We start from the raw sequence: 23750 nt of genomic DNA on the forward strand, positions 1-23750 counted from the left end.
TCCTGTATGACTTCATATAGAATGGACCATTTGGAGACTATTTAAATGGTGTTTACTTTCAATGAGCCATCCACGATGAAACAGACAGTGAATGCCTTCATTTTCCTTTTTTTTTTTTTTTTTTGATTCAATCCACTTGCATTAGACTTCCTCACTAGACCAGCTGCAAAACAAAGAGAACATGTTGTACTTGCACCAACCAGAGTTTTTTCCTCTACAGAAGCCAGAAGTCCCATCACACTCCCAGATGACTTCACAGCCAGGCCTGGACTCATTAGTTTGGCTGATGGAACAGGCAGTAAGTAGAAAGGGCCTAAAGGCAATGCCGCTCCCCAACTGTCCAGGCTGGAGTAGCCACGAGCTCACCCACCCTTCTACACAGACTCGGTAGTGCTAGACTTCTGAATCCCTCATAGAGAACCTATCTTTCCTTAACATACTAACACCACGAATCAGAAAATAGTTATGAGACGCACTCTTGTATTTCAATTGTCTCACTAGTAAGACAGATAGGTCATGTGAGATAGTATTCTTAGAATCAGGTTAATAGCTACTATAGGATCCAAATATAGACTTGGCTCTCCAAAACAGGACTGAAATTTTCTTTAAAGATGACTTTGTTTTCTGCAGGTAGAATAGGATTTGAAATAGATTGATTTTCAAATCACAATACAAAATTTAGTTTGGGCTAAAGGTGCAAACCTATGGCAAAACACTTCCTTAGCATTAGGCAGCCCTGTGTTTGAGCCCCAGCACCACAATAAACAAACTTAGAAACAAATAAACGTGAAAAATGAAACTGAGTTTTGGAAATAAGTAGCATAAGGAAAGTATTAATGTAATTACTTATCTTTTGCATTCACTACTCTGAAAAGTGTCCTTTGAATAGTTATGAAGATTCTATCTTGCAAGGAGGTAGAACAATTCTCAGTGAAGAGAGAAAAAGAAAGAAGGTATGTAGTAATCAAACCATGTGGAGAGAAAAAACTTTGTTAAATTTGCAAAAAAAAATTTACTCATTATTTGAAAAACGTAATGGTGTAAGAGGGAAAAAAATCAAGATACTGCAGACATTTGAATCCATCAGTCATGCCAACTAATACCAGAAAACTAATAGGAGGTGTATGGAAAATCAAGCCCTCTATAGATGGATCAACCATACCACAGAACCCAAAGGCATGACCCCAACTATCATGCTTCATTTGCTGAGGCAAAGGCAGATTCTTATTTTTGTAAAGTCCAATATCTCATAGGATTTCATGTATTTCGAGTTACTAGTTTCACTAAAAATTAAAGCGGGTACTTGAATTCTTCCCTTTAAAAGCAGCCTTTTAAACCTTGCTTCTATAGGTTATGCAAACAACAAAAGGCCTTCAGAAACATCAAATTGATGCATGCTTTTACTTAACATACCACATTTCCTTCTTCAGTTTAAATGAAGTCCCTTATATTTCCTGCTTCAAGATTCTTTCTTTCTCTACTCACAATTCTTACTTCTACACTTTCTTTCCAAACTATTCCATATGTTAAGATTATTTTAGAGTAACTCCACATCAGAAAATAAAAGTGTTTGACAATATGTATAGAGAAATATATTTCTGTGTATGTTGATATACCATATACAATATGTATATTATATTTAAAATTATATATTATATATGCACATGTCAACATATATATATATATATATATGATGGAAAACTACTTATTTTCACTGTTCTTCCTCCTTAGCCTCCTTCTCCAATGCTCACATCTTTCAGCAAACCCCAGCTTTCCTTCTGTTACTCCTTGTGAGATGCCAAATCTATGCATTCTATTTTTTATGAGCTGGTGACACCCTCTTGAATACCCATGGCGTGACCGTCTTTCATTAGCTCTTCTTGGCTATTGCTCAAGGGTTGTAACTGGCACTAGAACAAAGGAGTCAAAAAGATGCCCTGGGCTGGTAGGCACCAGCTCTGACTAACCAGGGCAATGTGCCAGTTCAGGCCATGGCTTCACAAGCACTGATGCCACCCAACAAGGCTTCGGGTTTCCCTCTCTGCAACATGGTACCGCCTCAGGCCCAGGAGGCCCAGAAGGCCCAGGAGAGAACGACCTTCAAGATCATCTTGTGAACTAGGTAAAAGAGCGCCACCTACTGAAGCAAGAACACCAGTACCTCTGGAGGTCATGAGATTTTCCTGTAAGGTTGTCTTCTTAAAGGAACCTAGGCCAATAGCCTTGTTATTCCAAGTGTCCTTAGCCATGTGGGTCTACGATGCAATTAACTAATTCACCTAAAATGTAGGTACAAAACGGATCCATGAAGTGGACACAAAATGGTAAACCTGTACTCTATTGCCCATGAAAATGTTAATGAGTATCAGGCCAAAGGTAAAATCTATGTACATGCCTGCCCGGAATCATTATGGTCCCCCCAAAATCATGATGACTTCTACATATGCTGTGTTGCTAAGTGCAGTGTGGCAAGGGCAAGCAAGAACAACTCAACAACAAATCACAAAACAAAACAACAAAGACCTAAAAAAGTACAAGGCACTGCATTGTGTGGGACCTCATGAGTGTGACAGACCAGGAGAACTCAACCTGGCTTGTTGACAGCTTTCTTTTGAGAAAAGACAGGCCCATTTATTCTGCACTGCTATCCCTGGAAAGTACACGTATGTATGTATGCTAGCCCAGAACGAAGCCTCCAGTTATAAAAACAAGCAGTTTCTCTACTTGTGCATTTTCCCTTTGTGGGGAAAATACTTAATCATAACCATTCCTAAATGCCTTTTAATTTACCATTTCCTTGTACATAATTCCTAGTTGCATACTGTGGGAGCAGTCTAAATAGTATTGCTCATTTGGAGACATCAAGAGGGAAGAAAAGTTGGCTTTCAATTGCACACAGGAGGAGGGTCTGGCCCCTGAATTCTTGGCTTTTTCCTGGAATTTCCCACACAGTGAAGAGAAAGAGAGAGGGCTGGTCTGTCGAATAGGCCAGAGAGTAAGTAGCATTTTGCCCAGAATGAAGTAATGTCTACAGTCTTACTTTCACAAAGAAAAATGAAATGAGATCCTATGCAAGGGTGCATGTAGCTTTTAACACCTTTCCTTGTTTGTATGCTTTTTCTCCTTCATTTGGAAGAAGCTTATTAGACAATCTTGTTCATTTCTTGAGGGTTCACACACAAAGTAGCATGGAGTTTTTTATTTTTAAGGAAGTAGGAATATACTAAATTAGACTTTATAAAAGCAAAGTGAAACAAAAGATTACTAAGGAAAATAATAAATGTACTTGAACCAATTTTTTTCTTTTAACATTTAACAAGGCTGGCAAAATCAGAAGCATAAGTGAAAGAAATAACCCTGAAATTACTCTTGTCACTATCACCAGTGGTTTTAAAGGTTTCTTCCCTGAGCATATTACTTTCATCTGATTACACAGCCCATGTGTATTCAACAAATAAACAGGTGAGCATTGACTACATACAAAGCATTGTACTTGGCACTGACTGCGCTCCATAGCTTGGCTATATTTGGGCAGGGAACACAGGCTGACAACCCCACATAGGATATCAGTCCTGCCCAAATGGCTTTACACTGAGGAAGCTGAATAATAAATGAGTCAAACGGGTTAATCTAAATCTATAGCCTTGACTTAGCCTTCCTGAGAAAAAAGAATAATGACAATTCAGCTAATAAAATTCTTATGCTGATCATTACCCTACGTTTTCTTTTTAAAAACAGTTAGGAGGAATGATTTCCCTCATGGAACAAGGACTCAGAGGTCTGTCCTCTGATTTCTGTTCCCTGCCCAAGGGCTGTGCTGTCATTTGTGTTCGTGTTATCTGTTCCCAGGTGCTTTGCCTCTTTCGGGAAATCAGCTGGTGCCTGGAAAATGTGCTAATCAGGCTGATGATGTGTCACTGTGATGGAAACTATGACTTGCTGGGCAGGGTTCTGCTGTTCATGCTTTCAAGGACAGCTCATCCTTTTAAAGGGCATTGTGCACAAGAGTGGAAGTCCTATGAGACCAACACACCAATCTAAAAAACATGACTAGGAAAGGAAACAGTATCATCTGTGCCCGCATATCCGTTCTCTAAGGAAGGAGATACATTTGTGGACATGATTACGTCCCCACAACAGCCACTTTGAGTTCTAACAAAGAGCTTTATTAGTACTGTTTCTTGGTTGTCCTCTGATAAACCCCAGCAGTGGACAGCAGGAGAAACTGCAGTAGAATTCTTTCTCCAAGTCAAGCTAAATCCTTTTTCACATTGAATTGCTATGGCCTGTTTTGTGACACTACACTAAATGAGGTATAACTGTGGTGTGAACATAAACAAAGAATCTACTTTCTTATAATTCTGCCCTTAACTGGTAATTTATTAAGAGGAGGAAGAGGAGGAGGAGGAGGAGGAGGAGGAAGGAATGACAGCGATGACTAGATATATTCCTGGAAGTATGTGAGCTTTCCCTGAAAAATTTAAAGTTAATTATTTTTTTCTTGCCGGTCCTGGGAGTTCTCCAGGCCTCCATGCTGTCCCAGAGCTTCTTTGTGTTCAAGACTAGTCCTCTACCACTTGAGCCACAGTGCCACTCTTGGCTTTTTTGAGTAGCTTATTGGATATAAAAGTCTCACAGACTTTCCTGCCCCAACTGGCTTTGAACCATGATCCTCAGATCTTCATAGTTGATCTGAGTAGCTAGGATTACAGGCGCGAGCCACCAATGCCTGGATATTGTTAATTCTTACTTTAACTTTTTTTTATGACAGGCTTTCAACAGATTGTCAACCACAGACACATAGTACAGGTCAGGAAACTTTTTCTATAGAGAGCCACATTGGGCCTCACAAATAGTCACTTCTGTTGTTGTAGTATGAAAGTGGCCCTAGACCTGGTCATGATCCAATAAAATTTTATTTAAAAAACAGGCAGTGGCTATCATTTGCCAATCCAGACATAAGTAAGCACTGCCAAGTGACTTCATAATTCACATCTGCATTAATTGTATACAAATACAAAGGGATTTGTAGGACTGCTATTATCATTAAGAAGTAGTGAGAAAAGAACATAGGAGGATGCTTTTGCCTAAGTAAAAGCCAAATAACATCACAACTTATACTATATAAGCAAAAGCTTTACAGCAGACAGAAGAAAGGTGGTGAGGAACTGGGTCATCATTAGCCTAGAGTAGGACAAGTATTCAATCACACACACACAAATACATGGAGCCATCAAAAACACATTTGTAATCTGACAGGCAATTTCACTTTAGCAAAATATTAGTCTTTATATCTAATTTAAGTTGTTGATTTGAAGTTTATTGATTTAGTAGCTTGATCTATGTTTAATTTATTATTTTATTTTGGGTTTATGGATCTACAAAAGCTAAAAGCACTCATGAATTGTAACTAATTTTAGGATTATAGTTTAGAGAGTATTTTTATAATATCTATAATTGAATCAATCTTAGTGAATCATGAGGTTTCTCTCTAAAAAGCAAAATAATGCTTAAGTTTGAGAAGCACTGCCAAACACAAAGCCTTACTTCTGAACTAAAGGGCCACACTATAAAGGAGAACATATGCAGGAGTAGTTGGCAGGGAATGCAGAAAGCCACATAGAATCCTGGGAAATGTAGTAAGCCACAAGCAGAAAGAGTCCATGTATTAGGGCCTACTTGAGATTGCAATGCCTCACCTATCTATTCAGGATGTCAAGGAGCTGAACAGAGAGGACAGAGGAAGATCCCATGTGAGTCTCGCAGAACTTGACTAAATAATTGCCAACTAAGCTTGGCTAAAGGAGCTGTGTATCAGCAAATCTCCCAACTATTGAACTCAGGAGGGGTTTAGCACGTACATGGACAGTGAATGGAGCTAAGGGAAATTGACCCACTTTCTCCTATAGGCTGGCACACCAGACGGGGAAGCCATGGACACTGTGGGGAAAATACTGCAGAATAAATGTAAAAGAGGCTGTCATTTTAAATATTCAGAGGATGAATAAGCCTTGGAAGTAAATTTACTATGAAAACTAAAAAGAGTGAAAGAAACTGGCACTACCACTATGGTACAAGAAGATATAATTTCTATAAAATAATAGTAATAAAAAATTACAAGAAGAGGGCTGGGAAAGTGGCTCAGTGGTAGAGCGCTTGCCTTGCATGCCTGAGGCCCTGGGTTTGATTCCTCAGCACCACATAAGCAAAAAGAAAAAAACCCAGAAGTGGCGCTGTGGCTCATGTGGTAGAGCACTAGCCTTGAGCTGAAGAGCTGAGGGATAGCGCTCAGGCCCAGAGTTCAGGCCCCACGACTGGACCCCCCCCCCAAAAAAAAAAATTACAAGAAGATAGCAGACTGAAATAATGAAACAACCAAGATTTTCTAAAATGAAGGATTGAAATGTTACCATATCATAATTTAACTCTAATGTAATTAATAAAGAACAAAAAATGTCACTACAATCAGTGGTATACAGAATAATTAAGGCACAGGATGTAGCTCACTGGTAGAGGGCCAAGCATATAACAAAGCCCTAGGTTTGGTCCCCAGCACTGTAAACACACACACACACACACAAACAAATAAAAAATAAGGCAGGCTGAGAAGGTGGCTCAGAGGTAGAGTGCTTGTCTTGCATATATGAGGTCCTGGGTTACATTCCTTAGCACTACATAAGCAGAAAAAGCTGGAAGTGGAGCTGTGGCTCAAGTGGTAGAGCACTAGCCTTGAGCTGAAGAGCTGAGGGTGCCCAGGCCCAGAGTTCAGCCCAGGCCCATGACTGACAAAAATAGATAGATCCATCAATAGATAGATAGATAGATAGATAGATAGATAGATAGGCAAGCCACACAGAGTGGAAGTATTTATTTGTAATATATTTATCTAGAGTATTATATAAAGCATTCTTACATTCTTTAGGGATATCCATTGGCATCTAAAAGGGCCCACATCAGAAACAAATGATTTAAAAGAGATGTTGCTCAAAGGAAAATATAAGAATATTCAATAAGTACATGAAAAAGTACTCAACATCATTAGTTATCAGAGAAATGAAAATCAAAAACCAAAATAAGATAATTATTTCACACTTAGTTGGAAGACTCATATTCAAAGGACTGACACTACTAAGTGCTTACAAACATGAGCAACAATAGACCTGTCTACATTACTTGTAGGAATATAAAATGAAAAAAACCACTTTGGATATGGTTTGGCAGATATCACACCACAAGGTTAAGTTTAGAAATTTAAACTTATATTTTATCATATGATCTAGTAATTCCACTCTTAGGTATTTACCCAAGATAAATGAAAACCAGATCTACAAAAAGTCTTATACATAAGTGTTCATGGCATATTTTTCAAAATAGTCAAAACAATCCAAATGCCTACAAATAGGTAAGTAGATAAACTGTGGTCTTATTCATATAATGATCCACTATTCACCAACTTTTTGAAAGAAGAATATGATATAGATAACCTGCAGTAATGTGGATGAATCTCACAAACATCATGCCAGGTAAAACAAAGCAGACACAAAAGAGTATATACTAAATTATTTCATCTTTGTCAAGTTTTAGAAGAAGAAAAACTAATCTAGAGGGACTGAAATTATATCAGTGGTGACTGAAAAGAATAAGGAAGTATAGAAAGATATAGAAATGTTCTATATCTTAATTAATAGTGTTAATTAATTATATAGATTATATACATCAAATCTCATTTTAAATGTATTTACTAACTATATAAATTATACTGTAGCCAAGCTGACTGAAAGGCATCACATCTAGATTTGTTGTAAAGTCCTGAATTACATAATTTTTTAAAAGTATGCATATCCAATGCATCAAGAGCAGACTACTTGAAAAAATATATATTTTTTGTCAGTCATGGGTCTTGAACTCTGGGCCTGGGCAGTTCTTCAGCTCAAGGCTAGCACTCTACCACTGGGCCACAGCACCCCTTCCGGCTTTTTCTGTTTATGTGGTGCTCAGGAATCAAACCCAGGGATTCATGCATGCGAGGCAAGCACTCTACCACTGAGCCACCTTCCCAGCCCTTGAACATAATTTTTTAAGCCCTCATATCAAATTTCCCTTCAGAGATACTAAATTAGAGCTGATAGTCATAACATTTATAGTTATTAAAGAAAGTGACTTAAATTTATATCAGCTGGACATGGTAGCACCCATCTACAATCCCAGCACTCTGAAGGCTGAGGCAAAAGAATCATGAGTTCAAGGCCATGTAGGGCTAATGTAGTACGAACTTGTCTTAAATGAATGAATTAAATAATTAATACAAGTATATACTTCCTCAAGAATTCTTTGTAAGTGAAGATTAGTGAAAGCCAATCTAAGGGATTCAGAAAAAATACCTTAAATTCACTCTTCTAGAAAAAATAAATAAATAAAAGCCTTTTCTTAAACTCAAAAATGAAGGTCTAAATGCTTATTACAAATACGATATGAAATGGAATATAATGTAAAAGAATAATAGTAATTCCTTGAAGATATAATACAAAAGCAATATACAGAGATAATGAGCTCACATTCAGATTTTATTTTATTTACTTAATAGGGAGTGAGGTCCAGAGCTAACTAAATTGTGAAACGTCCGTTTATGAAACACATTTGTCTTTCAAATATTAAGGAAGCTGTTTATGCTCTTATATGAAATATCCATAAAATAAATTTGTTCTAAAGAGGAAAGTTCAATGTAAAAATATGCATAAATTTATGCAACAAAAGAGGCAAACATACAAATGAAAATGGTAACCTTGGTTGCCTTAGGCAGAGAACTGTTGGTAGCTTGGAAATAGGAATAACAAGGAAACTGTATTGTAAATGAGCTATTTTTAAAAATAAAATTTTTACGTGTATTGTTTGCTTTGTTCTCTGTGTAGTTTAAGAATCAAATAAATGTTGCTTCAAGACTTTTATTCTTATGCAAATCTAACATAAGATAAAGACAATGCCACAAATCTGAAGACATACAATAAATTATCTTAAAGTAGTTGGTTCTCTACTTGGGGGAAAAAGGTAATATTTAGTTCTTACTTTATAAATCCTGTTGAGAATAAACTATAGAAAGTAGAGAGTTAAATTATGAAATATAAGCTTGAAGTATTAAATATCTAAATATTAAAATAATAAAATATTAAAAAGTAGGTAAATTTTAAGCAAAGATTCCAAGAGAAATCTGATCAATTTTAATCTTCTAAAAATTTAAATCTTTTATTGACCAGAAACATCATCTAAAATGAAAAGGCACACTAACTCAGAAAAAAAAAATCTATGTTCAAATATGGTAAGAGTTTAACATCTTCATTTTTTTAAGAGCCAACCAAATCAAAAACAGACAAACTTTTTGAAAACCAGTGTCCTCAGGTCAAAAACTGGCAAAGGAAATGAACAGATAAAAAGGTAAAATGGCTAAGAAACATGAAACACCCTGATAACCAAAGTAATCCAAAATAAATAGAGATTCCTGCCTGATAAGGAAAATTCCAAGAAATAAAGACCCTTGTAATTACTGATGGATAGATAAGTTAGTACAATCTTTCTGGAAAATAATACAGACTATGTAAAGATTGCCTTAAACATGTTTGAACTTCAGATTCAGTAGAAAGTGTCTCCACAAAAACTTAACACAGCTTTACACCTAGAAGAAACCTGCAAATAGTAAAAATATTTACCAATAAAGAAATGTTAAATGAATTGACATAATCACACAACAAAATAGTATGGTAACCCTAAAATTATATATATACTTTTTTTTTTTTTTGGCTGGTTATGGGGCTTGAACTCTGGGCCTGGGCGCTGTCCCTCAGCTCTTCAGCTCAAGGCAAGTGCTCTACCACTTGAGCCACACAGCACCACTTCCAGTTTCCTAGTGGTTTATTGGAGATATGAGTCTCACAGACTTTCCTTGCCCGGGCTGGCTTTGAACTGTTATCCTCAGATCTCAGTCTCCTGAGTAGCTAAGATTACAGGCGTGAGCGACCAGTGCCCAGCCTAAAATTATATTTTTAAATAGTTAATAACCTAAAATATGTTCAACATATGCCATGAGTGTAGGAAAAAAAAAACAGAATAAACACTGTTGCATGTTACAAGGATAATTTTAAATAACTCCTAATATAGGAGGGAAATGAAACAAAATAGGAGCATTATTTTTGCTTTTCTTTTTTCTTTTTGGTCGGTCGTGGGGCTTGAACTCTGGGCTTGGGCACTGTCTCTCAGCTCTTCAGCTCAAGGAGAGCACTCTACCACTTGAGCCACAGTGCCACTTCCAGTTTTCTAGTGGTTTATTGGAGATAAGAGTCTCACGGACTTTTCTGCCTGGGCTGGCTTTGAACCACGATCCTCATATCTCAGCCTCCTGAGTAGCTCGGATTACAGGCATGAGCCATGGGCACCCAGCTTATTTTTACTTTTCTGTGTATTTTAAAGTTCCTATAACACATGTAAAAGGAGTCATTATATTTTAAGTGAGGAAATACTTCAACTGAAAAATTTTACCTGTTATCAATATACTTCGGATCTCACTCAAAAGTGTTAACCTTCATTATAATTAGTACTTGCCTTCTACCTTCTTAATATACTTTTGGTTCAGAATTTCATGTAGGAAATGTGTACAGAACACATCCGTTACCAGTACAGCCCTAGTGGGCTGGCCAGCTTGAGTGCTATCTTTCAATATAGTGAACAACCAAGTATAGACTCCATGACCAAACCACAGATAATTCAACCATAATGGTATTTCCATGACACACTTGCCTGACTAGAAAGTCTTCGCCCAAGACCACCCACTTATGGCCCACAAACCATCAGGTAAAAGTTAACTGCTAAAATAATCTATGAATTGATAACTCTAGCATGAAGAACTCTAAATTCCATGCCCAGATCCCCAAATGCCCCTCCTCATCCCCTGCTTGTTTTCTCTGGCAGGATGTTTTATAGTATGTTCATTTCCAACTCAACTAATAAAGCAGCTCTTTAAAGTTTAGAAAAACACTGCTTATTGGGTTCCTGGGTCCAGCATGTGTGCAATACATAAATAAGCAAAGAACACATGTACAGTACCTTCCTGAAGCAGGGTTGGTTTGGCAAAATTTTCTCCACTCATTAAAACAACAAAAGATGCAGCTGCTCGAATTGTAGCCTGCCATGTTGACATGGCAACGGGTGGCTCCTGGCATGGAAAAAGGGCCCTGTTGTTTATGGGAGATCCCATAGTATAAACACATGGCCTGCAGAAGAAAGACAAAGACACAAAGAAGGAGCATCTTTAAAATGAGTTGTCACTTTTCTCACCACCATAGTAGGGAAGGTTAAGTTGAACTTTCAAAGTGAAAACATTTGAGGCTTTATCAGTTGTCTGGTTTCAAAGCATATTCAACCAAGACTGCCAAGGGGCTAGCTATGTGAATAGTCCAGTGGTTATTTCTCCCAAATGAATTACTTAAATATGTAAAGAGGTGTTTTTTTAAGGTGTTTTTTTTTAAGAGGAAAAAAAATTGGATCAAGTTTTAAATACTAGTCTGCCAAGTTATAATTTATATTACCCTTGCCCCCTCCCCTTAGGCCCTTGTGCCTTCAAAAGAAAAAAAAGTTTTGAGACATTCTTACAAACTTTTTGGAAAGTATTCTGGAAAAGAAAATATGTTTGGAGATCATTGAGATATTAATGTTTGGAAAAACAAGCTGGTGGTCTCAAATCCAGTGCTGGCGGTCAGATACCCCCAATCTTGGAAACCACCTTCTAAAATGGAACCCTTGTGGGAATCCTTGTGTGGAGGCCAAGAACAGGGGTTGGCATACAAACAGCACTGCAGGTCACAACAACCAGGCTTGTGACGGGAAGGCCAAGTACGTTACAATTACCAAAGCAAGTATACGAAACCAACTGCATAGCTTTAGGCCTCACTGTGCCACAACTTATCTAGATAGATAGACAGACAGACAGACAGACAGACAGACAGACAGACAGACAGACAGACAGACAGACAGACAGACAGACAGACAGATAGATAGATAGATAGATAGATAGATAGATAGATAGATATTCTCAACCAAGAAAATCCTTCCATCATTGTCACAGTTGACAAATGAACAAGACCCACAAAATCAAAGGAATTCGTTCTTTTGGAACCACAGAGTAAAAAAAGCACAGGCTGATTCCTTAGAAAAACATCTGAAGAATATGTTTCTATTCTTTATTTTTCAGAGTTAATTACAAATATGTCATTTAATCAGTGAAATGGAGATGAGTGCTACTTCTTGTGAAAAACTGCTTTTCATCTTTTTGTGCCAGTCCTGGGGCTTGAACACAGGGCTTGCACTCTTCCTTAGCTTTTAACTCAAGGCTGGCACTATAAAACCTGAGTTAGTATCTGTATTTCCAATTTTCTGGAGATAAGCATCTCACAGACTTTTCCCAGGGCTGGCTTAGAATCTTGCTCCTCAGATTTCAGCCTCCTGAGTCTGAGCCACCGTAGTTCAGCTGCTTTTTCCTTTTTTCATTAACATTATAACTCAATGGTCAATTTGTTCCCACATTATGCAAGAATACAAGAGTGATGGCTTTACTCTATCAGTCAGGGTCCAGTAAGGAAAAGAGAAAACACTGGGTCTTTAAAAAAAAAAAACTGTATGTTTTTTTGTCTTTTCTTTTTTGGTACTGGGATCGAACCCAGGACGTTGCACTTGCTAGGCAAGTGCTTTGCCCCTGAGCTACATCCCAGCCCAACACTGGGTCTTAATAAAGAGGTAATTTATATACGTACTAATTATACAAATGATAAGAGAGCCAAGAAATCGATTTATACAGGACCTAATTATACAAATCATAGGAGAGCTGACAGCAGGCAACCTAGAGATAAGTACAAGTTAGCTTTGATGCCTAAGGTTGAAGGAGCTAGTTAGTGTTACTGGGTCAGAGGCAGGGATGGTCTGGCAGAAGCCAATATCACAAGGGGACTATGCAGTAGGAGCTAGAATCACATTGGAGACTGTTATACTGAAACTGCCAAAGGAAGCGAGGAGAGTTTCTTACCAGCTCCTGCTCTCAACTCTTCCTCCAATGCTCCCTGTCAGCCAAACCTAGCTAGAAGTCAGCAGAAGAGAGCCTGGGAAATAAAATTCCTTGAAGATCCAGAGATCCCAGCAAGAGCAGAAAGTAGATCTTAAGATAAACATAGTTGCAGTACACTTATCCTACAAACATATGTCATGATATTTCACAAGTTTTTTATGAGACAGAGAAAGAAAATCAGAAAGTCAGAATACATTAGTCCTAGCAGGCTTGCCAACTCATTAAATAACTTTGAGAGAAACCTTTTAGCTCTCCGTGTCACGATACAATGGGGTTAAATGGGAAGGAGGTAGATGACAATTATTGTCTCTTCTGGTCCTAAGTCTATGGCTCTATATCTCAAGTATATAGATGTATGAATAAAGAGAAAAACTACATACAAGGCCCAGACTTCCCACCAATCAATTTCAAATTCTGAGTGTCTACACTGTTCCCCATGGATCCTTGGCTAATTGACTTAACCTCAGTTAACTACCCAGCCTTAGGCTGTTCAAGGACCTAGCAAGGACAGCAGCATGCTCACTAGGATGGTGGTAAAGGGAGGGGAGGGATCCCATAGCAGCTCAAATTATTCCTAGGTGGAGCCAAGGTATTTCTAAGTCAGAAAATTCTACCTAGTAGGTATTGCATCATTTAAAAAAAAAAATCCCATCGTGTAGAGAATCCCAAGAAGGAAAATTAGTAGGAAAAGGGCAGGAATTTCCATTGGCCAAATGGCAAGGTGACTCTTGCTTTCCCTGACAATGGAAGATGCTGAGGGAAGATGTTTTCTTTCTCACAGAAACAGAAGAGATCTCCAATTTTTCTTATTAAAGACCTCCAGGAAGCCATTTCCAATCTACTACACTCGTGGAGTTCAATCTGTTTATGCTATTTACAGGGAAGTGAAAAGCCCTTGCTCTAGAGTTCTCCTAAGATGTCTGCCTCATGAACAAGGACTGATTGCATGCTACACTCTGGTGCTTAGGACACTACTGAAAGTGTGTGTGCTTGCAGCACCTCATTTGCCTTGGGTGAGTCTGGTGTGACAAAGTTTCCTCCTCTACACAGCCAAATGACAAGCTTGCCAAGATGTTGTTCTTTTTCTCCTTCCAATGTTGGTTTGGAGCCATGCCAGCATATCATTATGTACTATATCCATGGGCTTAGATATAGGGTCCCAAGACTTCCTCCATCAGCCTCCCTAGTTCTTCCCTGCATAATCCATTAGCTTTGAGATGAAGTCATACTAAAGAGATCCAATGAGGCAGAATTCAAAGGACTTAGTAAGTGATTTAGTAAGTGTAGAACGGGAAGAAGGAAAAGAAGACATCTTGCCAGGTGTTAATGGCTCACACCTGCTAACTACTTAGGAGGCTGAGATATGACGATTGGGTTCAAAGCCAGCCCAGACAGGAAAGTCTGTGACACTCTTAGCTCTAATTAACTACCAAAAAGCTACAAGTGGAGCTGTGACTCAAGTGGTTGAATGCTAGCCTTGAGCAAAAAAAACAAAAAACAAAAACAATTAAGGGACAGCGCTTAAGCCCTGTGTTCAAGCCCCAGTATTGGCATCAAAAAAAAAAAAAAAAAAAAAAGATTTCTTTGAGGTAGTCAGCTTCAAAGCTGGTCCCCCAATGACCTCCTGCTGCTCACATCATTCTAATTGTGTAGTTCCCTCTATGCTGTACTGGGTTGGTCTCTGTGCCCAATAGGATATAGATGTGGTAGATGTCACTTCTGAGATAAGAATGTAAAAAGTTTCCTGATTTTTTTCTTCTCTCACCCTCCTTCTTACTTTTTGCTCTGAGGCAATCCAGCCATGTGTGATAATACACAGGCAACCTAGGGGGAAGCCAAGTAGTGAGGAATGGAGACTTTGGACATCAGACAGTGAAAAACTGATCCTGCAACAACCATGTAAGTCAATGGGGAAGAGGATTTTCTACCTCCAGTCAAGCCTTGAGATGCCTGCTGGACCAGCTGACTGCTTGACTGCAACCTCACAAGATTCTGAGGACAGATCACCCAGGCAAGCTGCTCTTAAATTCCCACTCTCAGAAACCATGTGAGACAATCATTATTTATAAGTTTTTCTTTCAATCTATTTTTTTTTTAGTAACTTGCTATGTATGTAGCAAGATATACTAAAATCTCCAAAATTTCTGGTTCAAGTGGCAAGCTATTAAACAAGAACAGAAACTCAGGATGAGACAGACGAGAAATCAAAGGGTACTGTCTGTTTATAAAGGGCTTACTTACATGTCATACAGCAAAGGACAGCTTTGTAGACATGAAGGCTGTGTTTTCTATTCCAAGCATAATATCCAACAATGGGACATATCAAAATCAGAACTCAGAAAGTTAGAAATTATGATTTTATGAAGTAGTAAACAGTGGCACTCTATACAGATCCAAGTCAGGATAGCAACAGACCAGGAGGGGATTTTCTTAATTGACTGGATTAAAACCGTATTGTCAGCTGGGCTCCCGTGGCTCACACCTGTCATCCTAGCTACTCAGGAGGCTGACATCTGAGGATCACGGTTCAAAGCCAGCCAGGGCAGGAAAGTCCATGAGACTTTTATTTCCAATTAACCACCAGAAAACCAGAAGTGGCGCTGTGGCTCAAGTGGCAGAGCCCAAGCCTTGAGCTGAAGAGCTCAGGGACAGCACCCAGGCCCAGAGTTCAAGTCCCATGACCAACCAAAAAAACAAAAACAAAAAGACAAGTATTGTCCCCATCTTTCCTTCCCAGTTCTGTATCATGCCCCTCACTATTTCTAGACATTTTGTCCTAATCTTTTCTGTCATCTTCTGGAAGGCTCTTCCTGCCATTTCTATGCATGAACTCTTCTACAAAGGGGGTGCTTATGTTCAAGGGCCCCAATGTCCTAATAAGAAGTCTCTTTTCCTACCTTTCTCTTTATATGGCTAGGCTGTCAATGCTGTTAAACCTTAAATGTGTTTTCTTTTTGGTTTTGTACTTGGTATCTAGACCTGTAACTCTGAACATGTAGATGGATCAAGCCATCATTCTAGAAAGCCACACCTATAAATACACCATGTCTAATAAGACTCATTCACTTTTTGGAATGTTCTCACACTAGTTTCATAGATAAGAGATTTTAGACACACCTTTCTAAAAGTAGACTTTTTTTCTCCTAGCCCTCACCCCCTTTTCTAGCAGTGTCAGGTTTAACTCAGGGCCTCACACTTGCTGGGCAGTTGCTCTTCTACTTGAGACATTCCCCTACCCCAAACTTCTGCCTTCTTTAGCGTTTTCCTCTTTCTCAGTTGAGACACACTACTCCCTACTCAAACTTAGTGCCAGACTTTGATTCCTAATAACCCAAGGCCTTTCACTCTTATGATCTGGTATCCTTATGCATGTCTCACACCTCCTAAAGTAAGTAACTATACTTTAACAGTGATAAACATTTTATCCTCTAGATAAATTCTCTAATGGAGTTTGGGGCACCTGCCAGCAGATGGAGGCTAGGTACACAGTCATGTAATTACATTCCCTATGTAGTGACTTAAGAGTAAAGATGGCTATAATCATGCACATATGCAAATGAGAACTACTGGTTCCCTGACCCCTCACTCAGAAGGGAGGTAAATCAATGTGCATTTATAATCAGGCTTTGAAGTATCTCAATGTGTAATCACTGAAATCAATGTAACTGTGTGTTTATTCGACATGCACAGCGCCTTGCACCTTGGCTATGTTGCTAAAATGCTTATAGGATTTCAGGAGCCAGCCTGAAAATTTCTAATGCCTATAATTTCATTATTTCCAGTCTAAATGACTTTTCTCTAGCATGTAAAGGAAATTGTTCTCTTATTAGGCTCACATGCCCTGGAAGACTACCTGTCTGGGAGACCTCTTGGGGAGGCCAGGTTAACTATGCAGTGGTGGCAATGGGAGGACAATGGAAATCAGAAAGAGAAAATCTGAAGACAAGGGTTGAAAGGTAGAACAATGGCTTGTTGCCATTAAAGAACCTCCAAAACTGAGGAAAAAACTATTAGATCAGCTCTTACTCAGCTTCCAGTTCTTATCTGTGTTTTTTTTGGGGGGGGTCGGTCTTGGGGGCTCAAGGCTAGGGCCCTACCACTTGAGCCACAGTGCTACTTCCTGCTTCTTTTTTTCTGCTTATGTGGTGCTGAAGAATCAAACCCAGGGCCTCATGCATGAGAGGCAAGCGCTCTACCACTAAGCCAACTTCCCAGCCCCTATATCTGTGTTTTAAGAGTGGTCAAAGTAACAAGACACACTAATGAGCCTTCTAAGGTAAGAAGTCAATTAACTCTGATGTGCTTCAGTCACCTGTGTGTGCGTGTGTGTGTGCATGTACACGTGTGCACACCTCAAATTTTATTGGCATATTTTAGTTAACAAGGTTTCAGTGTGATATTTCCATATGTGCATATAATGTACTTTGATCATATTCAACTCTTCCAAGTCCTTCAAATTTCCCCTTTCCCTTTCTTTTACAATTTTAATGGGGTTTTTATTACTCTATTTCCATTCTGTACTTGGTCATATCTCCCCCTCCTCATACCCTCTCCTTTCACTTTTCCCACTGGTCTCTTCCCTTTCATATTAACTTTTTTGGGGGGTCCAGACTCTAAATATGAAAGAAAACACGTGAAATATGTCTGTCTTGCTTATTTTGCTTAAGTTCCATCCATTTTCCTGCAAATGACATAAGTTCATTCTTTATTGCCCAATAATAGTCCATTATGTATATATACCAGATTTTCATATCCATTTAGAGTTGCTGCGTATCTAGACTGATTCCGTATCTTGACTATTGTTAACAGTGCTGTAATAAATAGGGGTGTGCAGACATCACTTTTACACTGAATGTTTCTTTTTTTTTGTCGGTCGTGGGGCTTGAACTCTGGGCTTGGGTGCTGTCCCTGCACACTTCAGCTCAAGGCGAGCGCTCTACCACTTGAGCTACAGTGACACTACACTGACATGTTTCTAAGGATGCATGCCCAGGAGTATAGCAGGATGAGGTTATGTGGGAGAAACCTCCAGACTGACTTCCACAGTGGCTGCATTAATTTACATTCCCAACAACAATATTTAAGGGGTCCACCCTGCCTATCTTTGTACTTTTTTGTTATTGTTTTTGTTTTGAGTATAATGAGGACTGAATTTAGGGTCTTGTGCTTACTATACAGGTATTCTACCACTTGAATTATGCCTTCAGTCCTACTTTCCATTGGTTATTTTCAAGGTGAAGTCTTGCATTTATATAAGAGCACTTTGAGCTGTAATTCTCCTACTTTCGTTTACTGTGTCACTGGGAAAAGGCATATACCATTGCACCCACCTTCCCCTGCACTCTCCCTCCTCCCCTATAGCTGGGATAACAGGTGCTTACCGCCACACCCAGCCACTGACCAAAGTAGTCTTGGGAACTTTTTGCCCAGGCTAGCCTCAAACTATGATTCCCTCATCTCTGCCTCTCCTTCCAAGTAGCTAGGATTATAAGCTTGAGCCATGGATGGCATCTAGCTGTTGATTTTTTTTTAATGATAGTGATTTGGATTAGGATGAAATTGAATTTTAATTCCATTTTGGCTTATAGTTCCTTTATAGACAAGGATATCAGATATTTCTTTATTTGACCATTTGTACTTCCTCAAGAAGTGTGTATTTGTTTGCCAAATTGTTAATTTGGCTATTTGCTCCTTTGGTGTTTATTTTTTTTAGCTCTCTACAGATGTTTAGTGTTAAACCCACCTGTGATGTGCAGCTTACAAAGATCTCTCCTGTGCTGAGAGCTCTGTCTTCAATGGGGTAGTATTTTCATATGCTGTGCAGTAGGTTTTCAATCTGATGCAACCCCATTAGTCGATTCTATTTCCTGTGCAAGAACTGGAGTCCTACTCAGAAAGATCTTTTTTTTTGAAGTATTTTGCCAGTACTGCAGTATTTTCAAAATTTCAGGACTTTGATCTTTTGAGTTGATTTTTTTTTGGGGGGGGGGGTCGGTCATGGGGCTTGAACTCTGGGCTTGGGCACTATCCCTTTGCTCTTCAGCTCAAGGCAAGAGCTCTACCACTTGAGCCACCGCGCCACTTCCAGTTTTCTAGTGTCTCATGAACTTTCCTGCCCAGGCTGGCTTTGAACCTCGATCCTCAGCTCTCCGCCTCCTCAGTAGCTAGGATTACAGGCATGAGCCACCGGCACCCGGCTGAGTTGATTTTTATACAGGGTGAAATATGGGGTCTAGTTTCAGTCTTCTACATGTGGATATCCAGTCATCTTGAGTCATCCATTAAGAATAATTTGTAGAGCACTGAGTAGAACCATGTATTTTATCTCTTCAGTTGACTACTATATATATTTGCCTTTCCGGAGTCTGGAAAAAGGGTTTTTGGTGTGTTTTTTTCCCCTATTTTTAAAAGGCTGTAAATTCCACTACTTTCCATCATTACTCTTTTCAGACCTTCGATGGTCACAGTTCAGTGACTGGTGAGCACTCTGCCAGAAGTGGGTAGATGATGAGCCTGCAGGGGCCCTACCAGGTTCTCATTAAACCAGGTTACAGTCTCCAATATAGTGAGCAAACCTCTGCTTTATTGTGTCACAAAAACCAAGAACTAGAATTACAACTATAATTCCATTGACTGTGATTCATACTCTCCCCCCACACACACTTTTTTTTTTTACTATCACTCCATTTCATGACTCCATTATGAAAATCACAGTTCATCAACAGATGAGATTGAAGTTCCAAATAGGTTGCATGGAATGGACAGGACTGAAAGAGTCTCTAAGTCACAAATTCACCAAGGTGAATTTTATCAAGGAGTTAGGTTTTTTGTTTGTTTGTTTTGTTTTTGTATGAAAAGGCAAACTGGTAATAAAAGCAAAGACAGTATTTTTCTCCTGGAACTCCCTCATAGATACAAAGTATTATGTGCAGAAATCATGTTAAGATGCTTTAATGGAATCTTTTCAATTTATACAAGGAAATTAAGCTCCAAGATATAAAACAACTGGTATAAACTTACTCAGCTAGTTAGCAGCATAGATGAAAATATGATTCAAGTCTCTTGGCTCTCAATTTCTAGTTCTTCTCTACCTATGCCATCTTCATTATACAGTCTGCTGTCATTTGTACTTTTTCTGCTGATGTCTGGCTCTTCACTTTTTGTTTGGTTGCTCATTTTGGTTACCTGTTCCAGTCCATGGTTATTTTTGCTCCCTTAGTATTTCAATTGAGATCCTAGGAAGTGGTTTGTGGAAGAAGGAAGCTAAAATGTGAAGCTTTTTGCACATTATTGGCTTCTTTGCAGTCATAGGGTGATATCATAGAACTAACCACATGAATTTTGTATTGGTGTCTTGAAATAAGTATGAGAGGAAAAAACACACTAATTGCAGAAAAAAATTGTATTCAGGACTAAACTCGGGGCCTACATTTGTGTTTCACCATTTGAGCCATCCCTTCTTGTCCTAGAAATGTTAATTTTTTAAGAACTAAACTCTCTTCTGTGAGATCATCTGCTATTCTTTCTATTTTAAATTTTTCCTTTAAATCCAGGTTCCAGTGGCTCAGACCTGTAGTCCTGGCTACTCAGGAGGCTGAAATCTAAGAATCAAGCCAGCATAGGCAGGGAAGTCTATGAGACTCTCATCTCTAATTAATCACCAATAATCTAGAAATGGATTTGAGCTTTGGCTCAAGTAGTAGAGCACTAGCCTTGACCCCCCCTAAAAAACCCCTCAGGGATGGTACCCAGGCCCTGAGTTCAAGTTCCAGACTGGCATAAGAACAAATAAACAAAAAGAAACAAACCAAAACAACTTTCCTTTAGCCAGTAATGGTGGCTCCAGTCTGTAATCCTAGCTATTTGATAAGCTAGAAGTTTGAGGGATCATGACTTAAGGCCAGCTTGGACAAAATGTTCTTGGGATTCCACCTCAATCAATGGTTAGGTGTGGTGGTGGTGGTAGTGGTGGTGTATGCCTATTATCCAGCTACATGAGAAGCACAATGACTGGACATAGTGACATGTACCAGTCATCCTCAGCAACATAGGTAAGAAGATTGCAGCCCAAGCTGGCACAAGCATAGCATGAAACCCTACTTTGAAAATAACCAACACAACAAAGGGGCTAGAGTTATGGGTCAGTAGTAAAGCATCTACCTCTCAAGTGTGAGGCTCCCAATTTAATCTCCAGTACTGCCAATAAATAAACCCAAAAAAAGAACAAACACAAAAACCTTTCCTTTATAGTGAGATATAAAACAATGGACCTAATTCAGTGATGAGGCAGTAGGCACATGTATCATATGGTTTTGATATCTAATTAAAAATATTCCAAAAGTGCACAGCTTTCTTTCTTGGTTCAACAGCTAAGCAGTAAACACACTAGAAAAAAAGAAGTGTTTTGGCTGGGTGCTGGTGGCTCATGACTATAATATCAATTACTCAGGAGGCTGAGATCTGAGGATCAGGGTTCAAAGCCAGTCCAGAAAGAAAAGTCCAATAGCTCCTTATCTCCAATTAACCATTAAAAAGCCAGGAGTTGAGGTGTGGCTCAAGTGGTAGAGCACCAACCTTCAGTGAAAAAGCCAAACAAGAGAATGAAGCCCTGAATTCAAATCCCAGTACTGGCACCAATAAATAGTTAAAAGACAGTATTTTGTCAACTTCATCATGGTCTTATCCAGAACAAAGAACCATCACACTGTTCCAAAAAAGCTAAAATTTTAACATCAAACTTAACAGTGTATTATTTAACAGTATTATTTTTTCCAGTTAGTGTTCTTATCTTGAATAGCAATTCAAATACGTTTAAGAATAAATTTCCTATATTGAACCAAATTTCCCCTGCATTCAATTCTCATTCAGTGATGTCATCAGCTAAGCCCAGATTCCCATACCAGTTGGCTACTTCACCAACTATCATCTTAATCCTAAGGGAAGAGGGAATGGGTTACCAGAGGAATGCATGGATTATAAATGACATTTTATTCAGTAGGAAAAAATAAATAAATGCAAGACCAATGAAGAAATTGTACAAATTTCAAATAAAAATCTCTATAATTTTCCCCCTTGACCATATAGAGGATCTACAATCAAAAAGATATTAAGTCTTTCTCTTTTCTAGCTTTTCAAGAGTACTTTTATACATGCTTGGCCCGGTTGCTGAAGTCATCAAAATATTTTTAAAGGACACACACATGTATACAGCATATAAAAGTAAGCATCTTTTACAAGAAGCATGTTTTATTCAATTGTCATATATGTGTTTCCTCCATCCATCACTCTTAAATGTCACCCAAGCCAGGCAACGGTGGCTCACACCTGTAATCCTAGCTACTACTCAGGAGGCTGATATCTGAGGATCACAGTTCAAAGCCAGTCCGGGCAGGAAAGTCCAGGAGACTCATCTCCAACTAACCACCAGAAAACCAGAAGTGGCACTGTGGCTCAAGTGGTAGAGCCTTGAGCTGAAGAGCTAAGGACAGTGCCCAGGCCCAGAGTTCAAGCCCCACGACTGGCAAAAAAAAAAAAAAAAAAAAAGTCACCCAGAGTCCAGCATCTGAGGAGAACACTTAGGCTCAAGAGCTGGCTTAACCCCAAAGGGGCTAAGCTAAGACAGGTAACTGTCGGGTCTTTCTTCCAATTTTCAGTTCACTTTAGAACTAGAATAATAAGGAGAAAAAAATTTAGAAGAATAATTTAATTCTCAATTCTTCTCCAGAGAATACTCCATTTGGTAAAAGTGGGAGGGCAGATCTTACAAATAGGAATTTTAAAGGATTTGATAATGTTTTTAAATTAAAAAAAAAAAAGTTCTCATATACCCCAAACCTTCTCCCTAATACCACCTTACATATGCCACAATTATTGAAATGTGCATGCATACTTTATTCAGATTTTCTTATTTGTACTTCATATTCTTTCTTGGTTACCAACACCAGATATAGATAGATAGATAGATAGACAGACAGACAGACAAAGAGACAGACAAACAGAGAGACCCTAATGTAGCATAGGTTGGCTTCAAACTAGCCTCCTCCTGCCTCAGACTCTCAATTGCAGGGACTACAGGTAATTGGGCCCAGCTACTGTATTTCTTCTGGGTAATATGACAGGCCCCTCTTATCTTTGACAGTTGCCTAGGCACTTCTTGTTTATTTATGACCTTAAACATTTCAATTGATCAAGCATTGAGTCAAATGTCCCTCAGCTAATCTTTTGTTGATGATATTCTCAGATTTCAAGTCAATTTGGGGAAAAGACTAGAGACATCATTTTTTAAAAATCGTAACATACTAAGGATTCATACTTTCAGCATGACTTTTCTCTATTGTTTTTTATCTTTTCTAAAAATTTTATTATAAAGATGCTGCTGTACAGAGAGGCTACAGTTACATGAGTAAGGTAATGAGTACATTTCTTATCGAGCATTGTTACCCCCCTCCTTTGTATTTCTCCTACTATCCCTTTCCTCTCCTACCTCCTCCAGCGCCCCCCCCCCCCCCCCGCCCAGTTGTAAAGTTCATTTCCAACAGTGTCTTGTGAGTCTCATTGTTGCAATGGGTCATCCTGTGTCCTTGTTTTTGAACTTGACCATTGTGCTGAGGCAGAACTGTCAAACTTCCTCATCATAAAATAGTTCTTT

At 38.8% G+C, this 23750-nt stretch overlaps 1 protein-coding gene across 1 annotated transcript in view; it reads right to left on the bottom strand.

The window, feature by feature from the left end:
* The window catches only part of LOC122113612 (aminopeptidase O (putative)), a 344600-nt gene that overhangs the window by 288839 nt on the left and 32011 nt on the right, over window positions 1–23750 (bottom strand). Inside the window, exon 3 of the mRNA XM_042686676.1 lies at window positions 11092–11258. Coding sequence (XP_042542610.1) covers window positions 11092–11258 — 167 coding nt within the window. The remainder of the gene's footprint in view (window positions 1–11091; window positions 11259–23750) is intronic.

Source organism: Dipodomys spectabilis, unplaced genomic scaffold (assembly GCF_019054845.1).
Source record: "Dipodomys spectabilis isolate Male_0828 unplaced genomic scaffold, ASM1905484v1 ptg000098l, whole genome shotgun sequence".
Taxonomy (NCBI): domain Eukaryota; kingdom Metazoa; phylum Chordata; class Mammalia; order Rodentia; family Heteromyidae; genus Dipodomys; species Dipodomys spectabilis.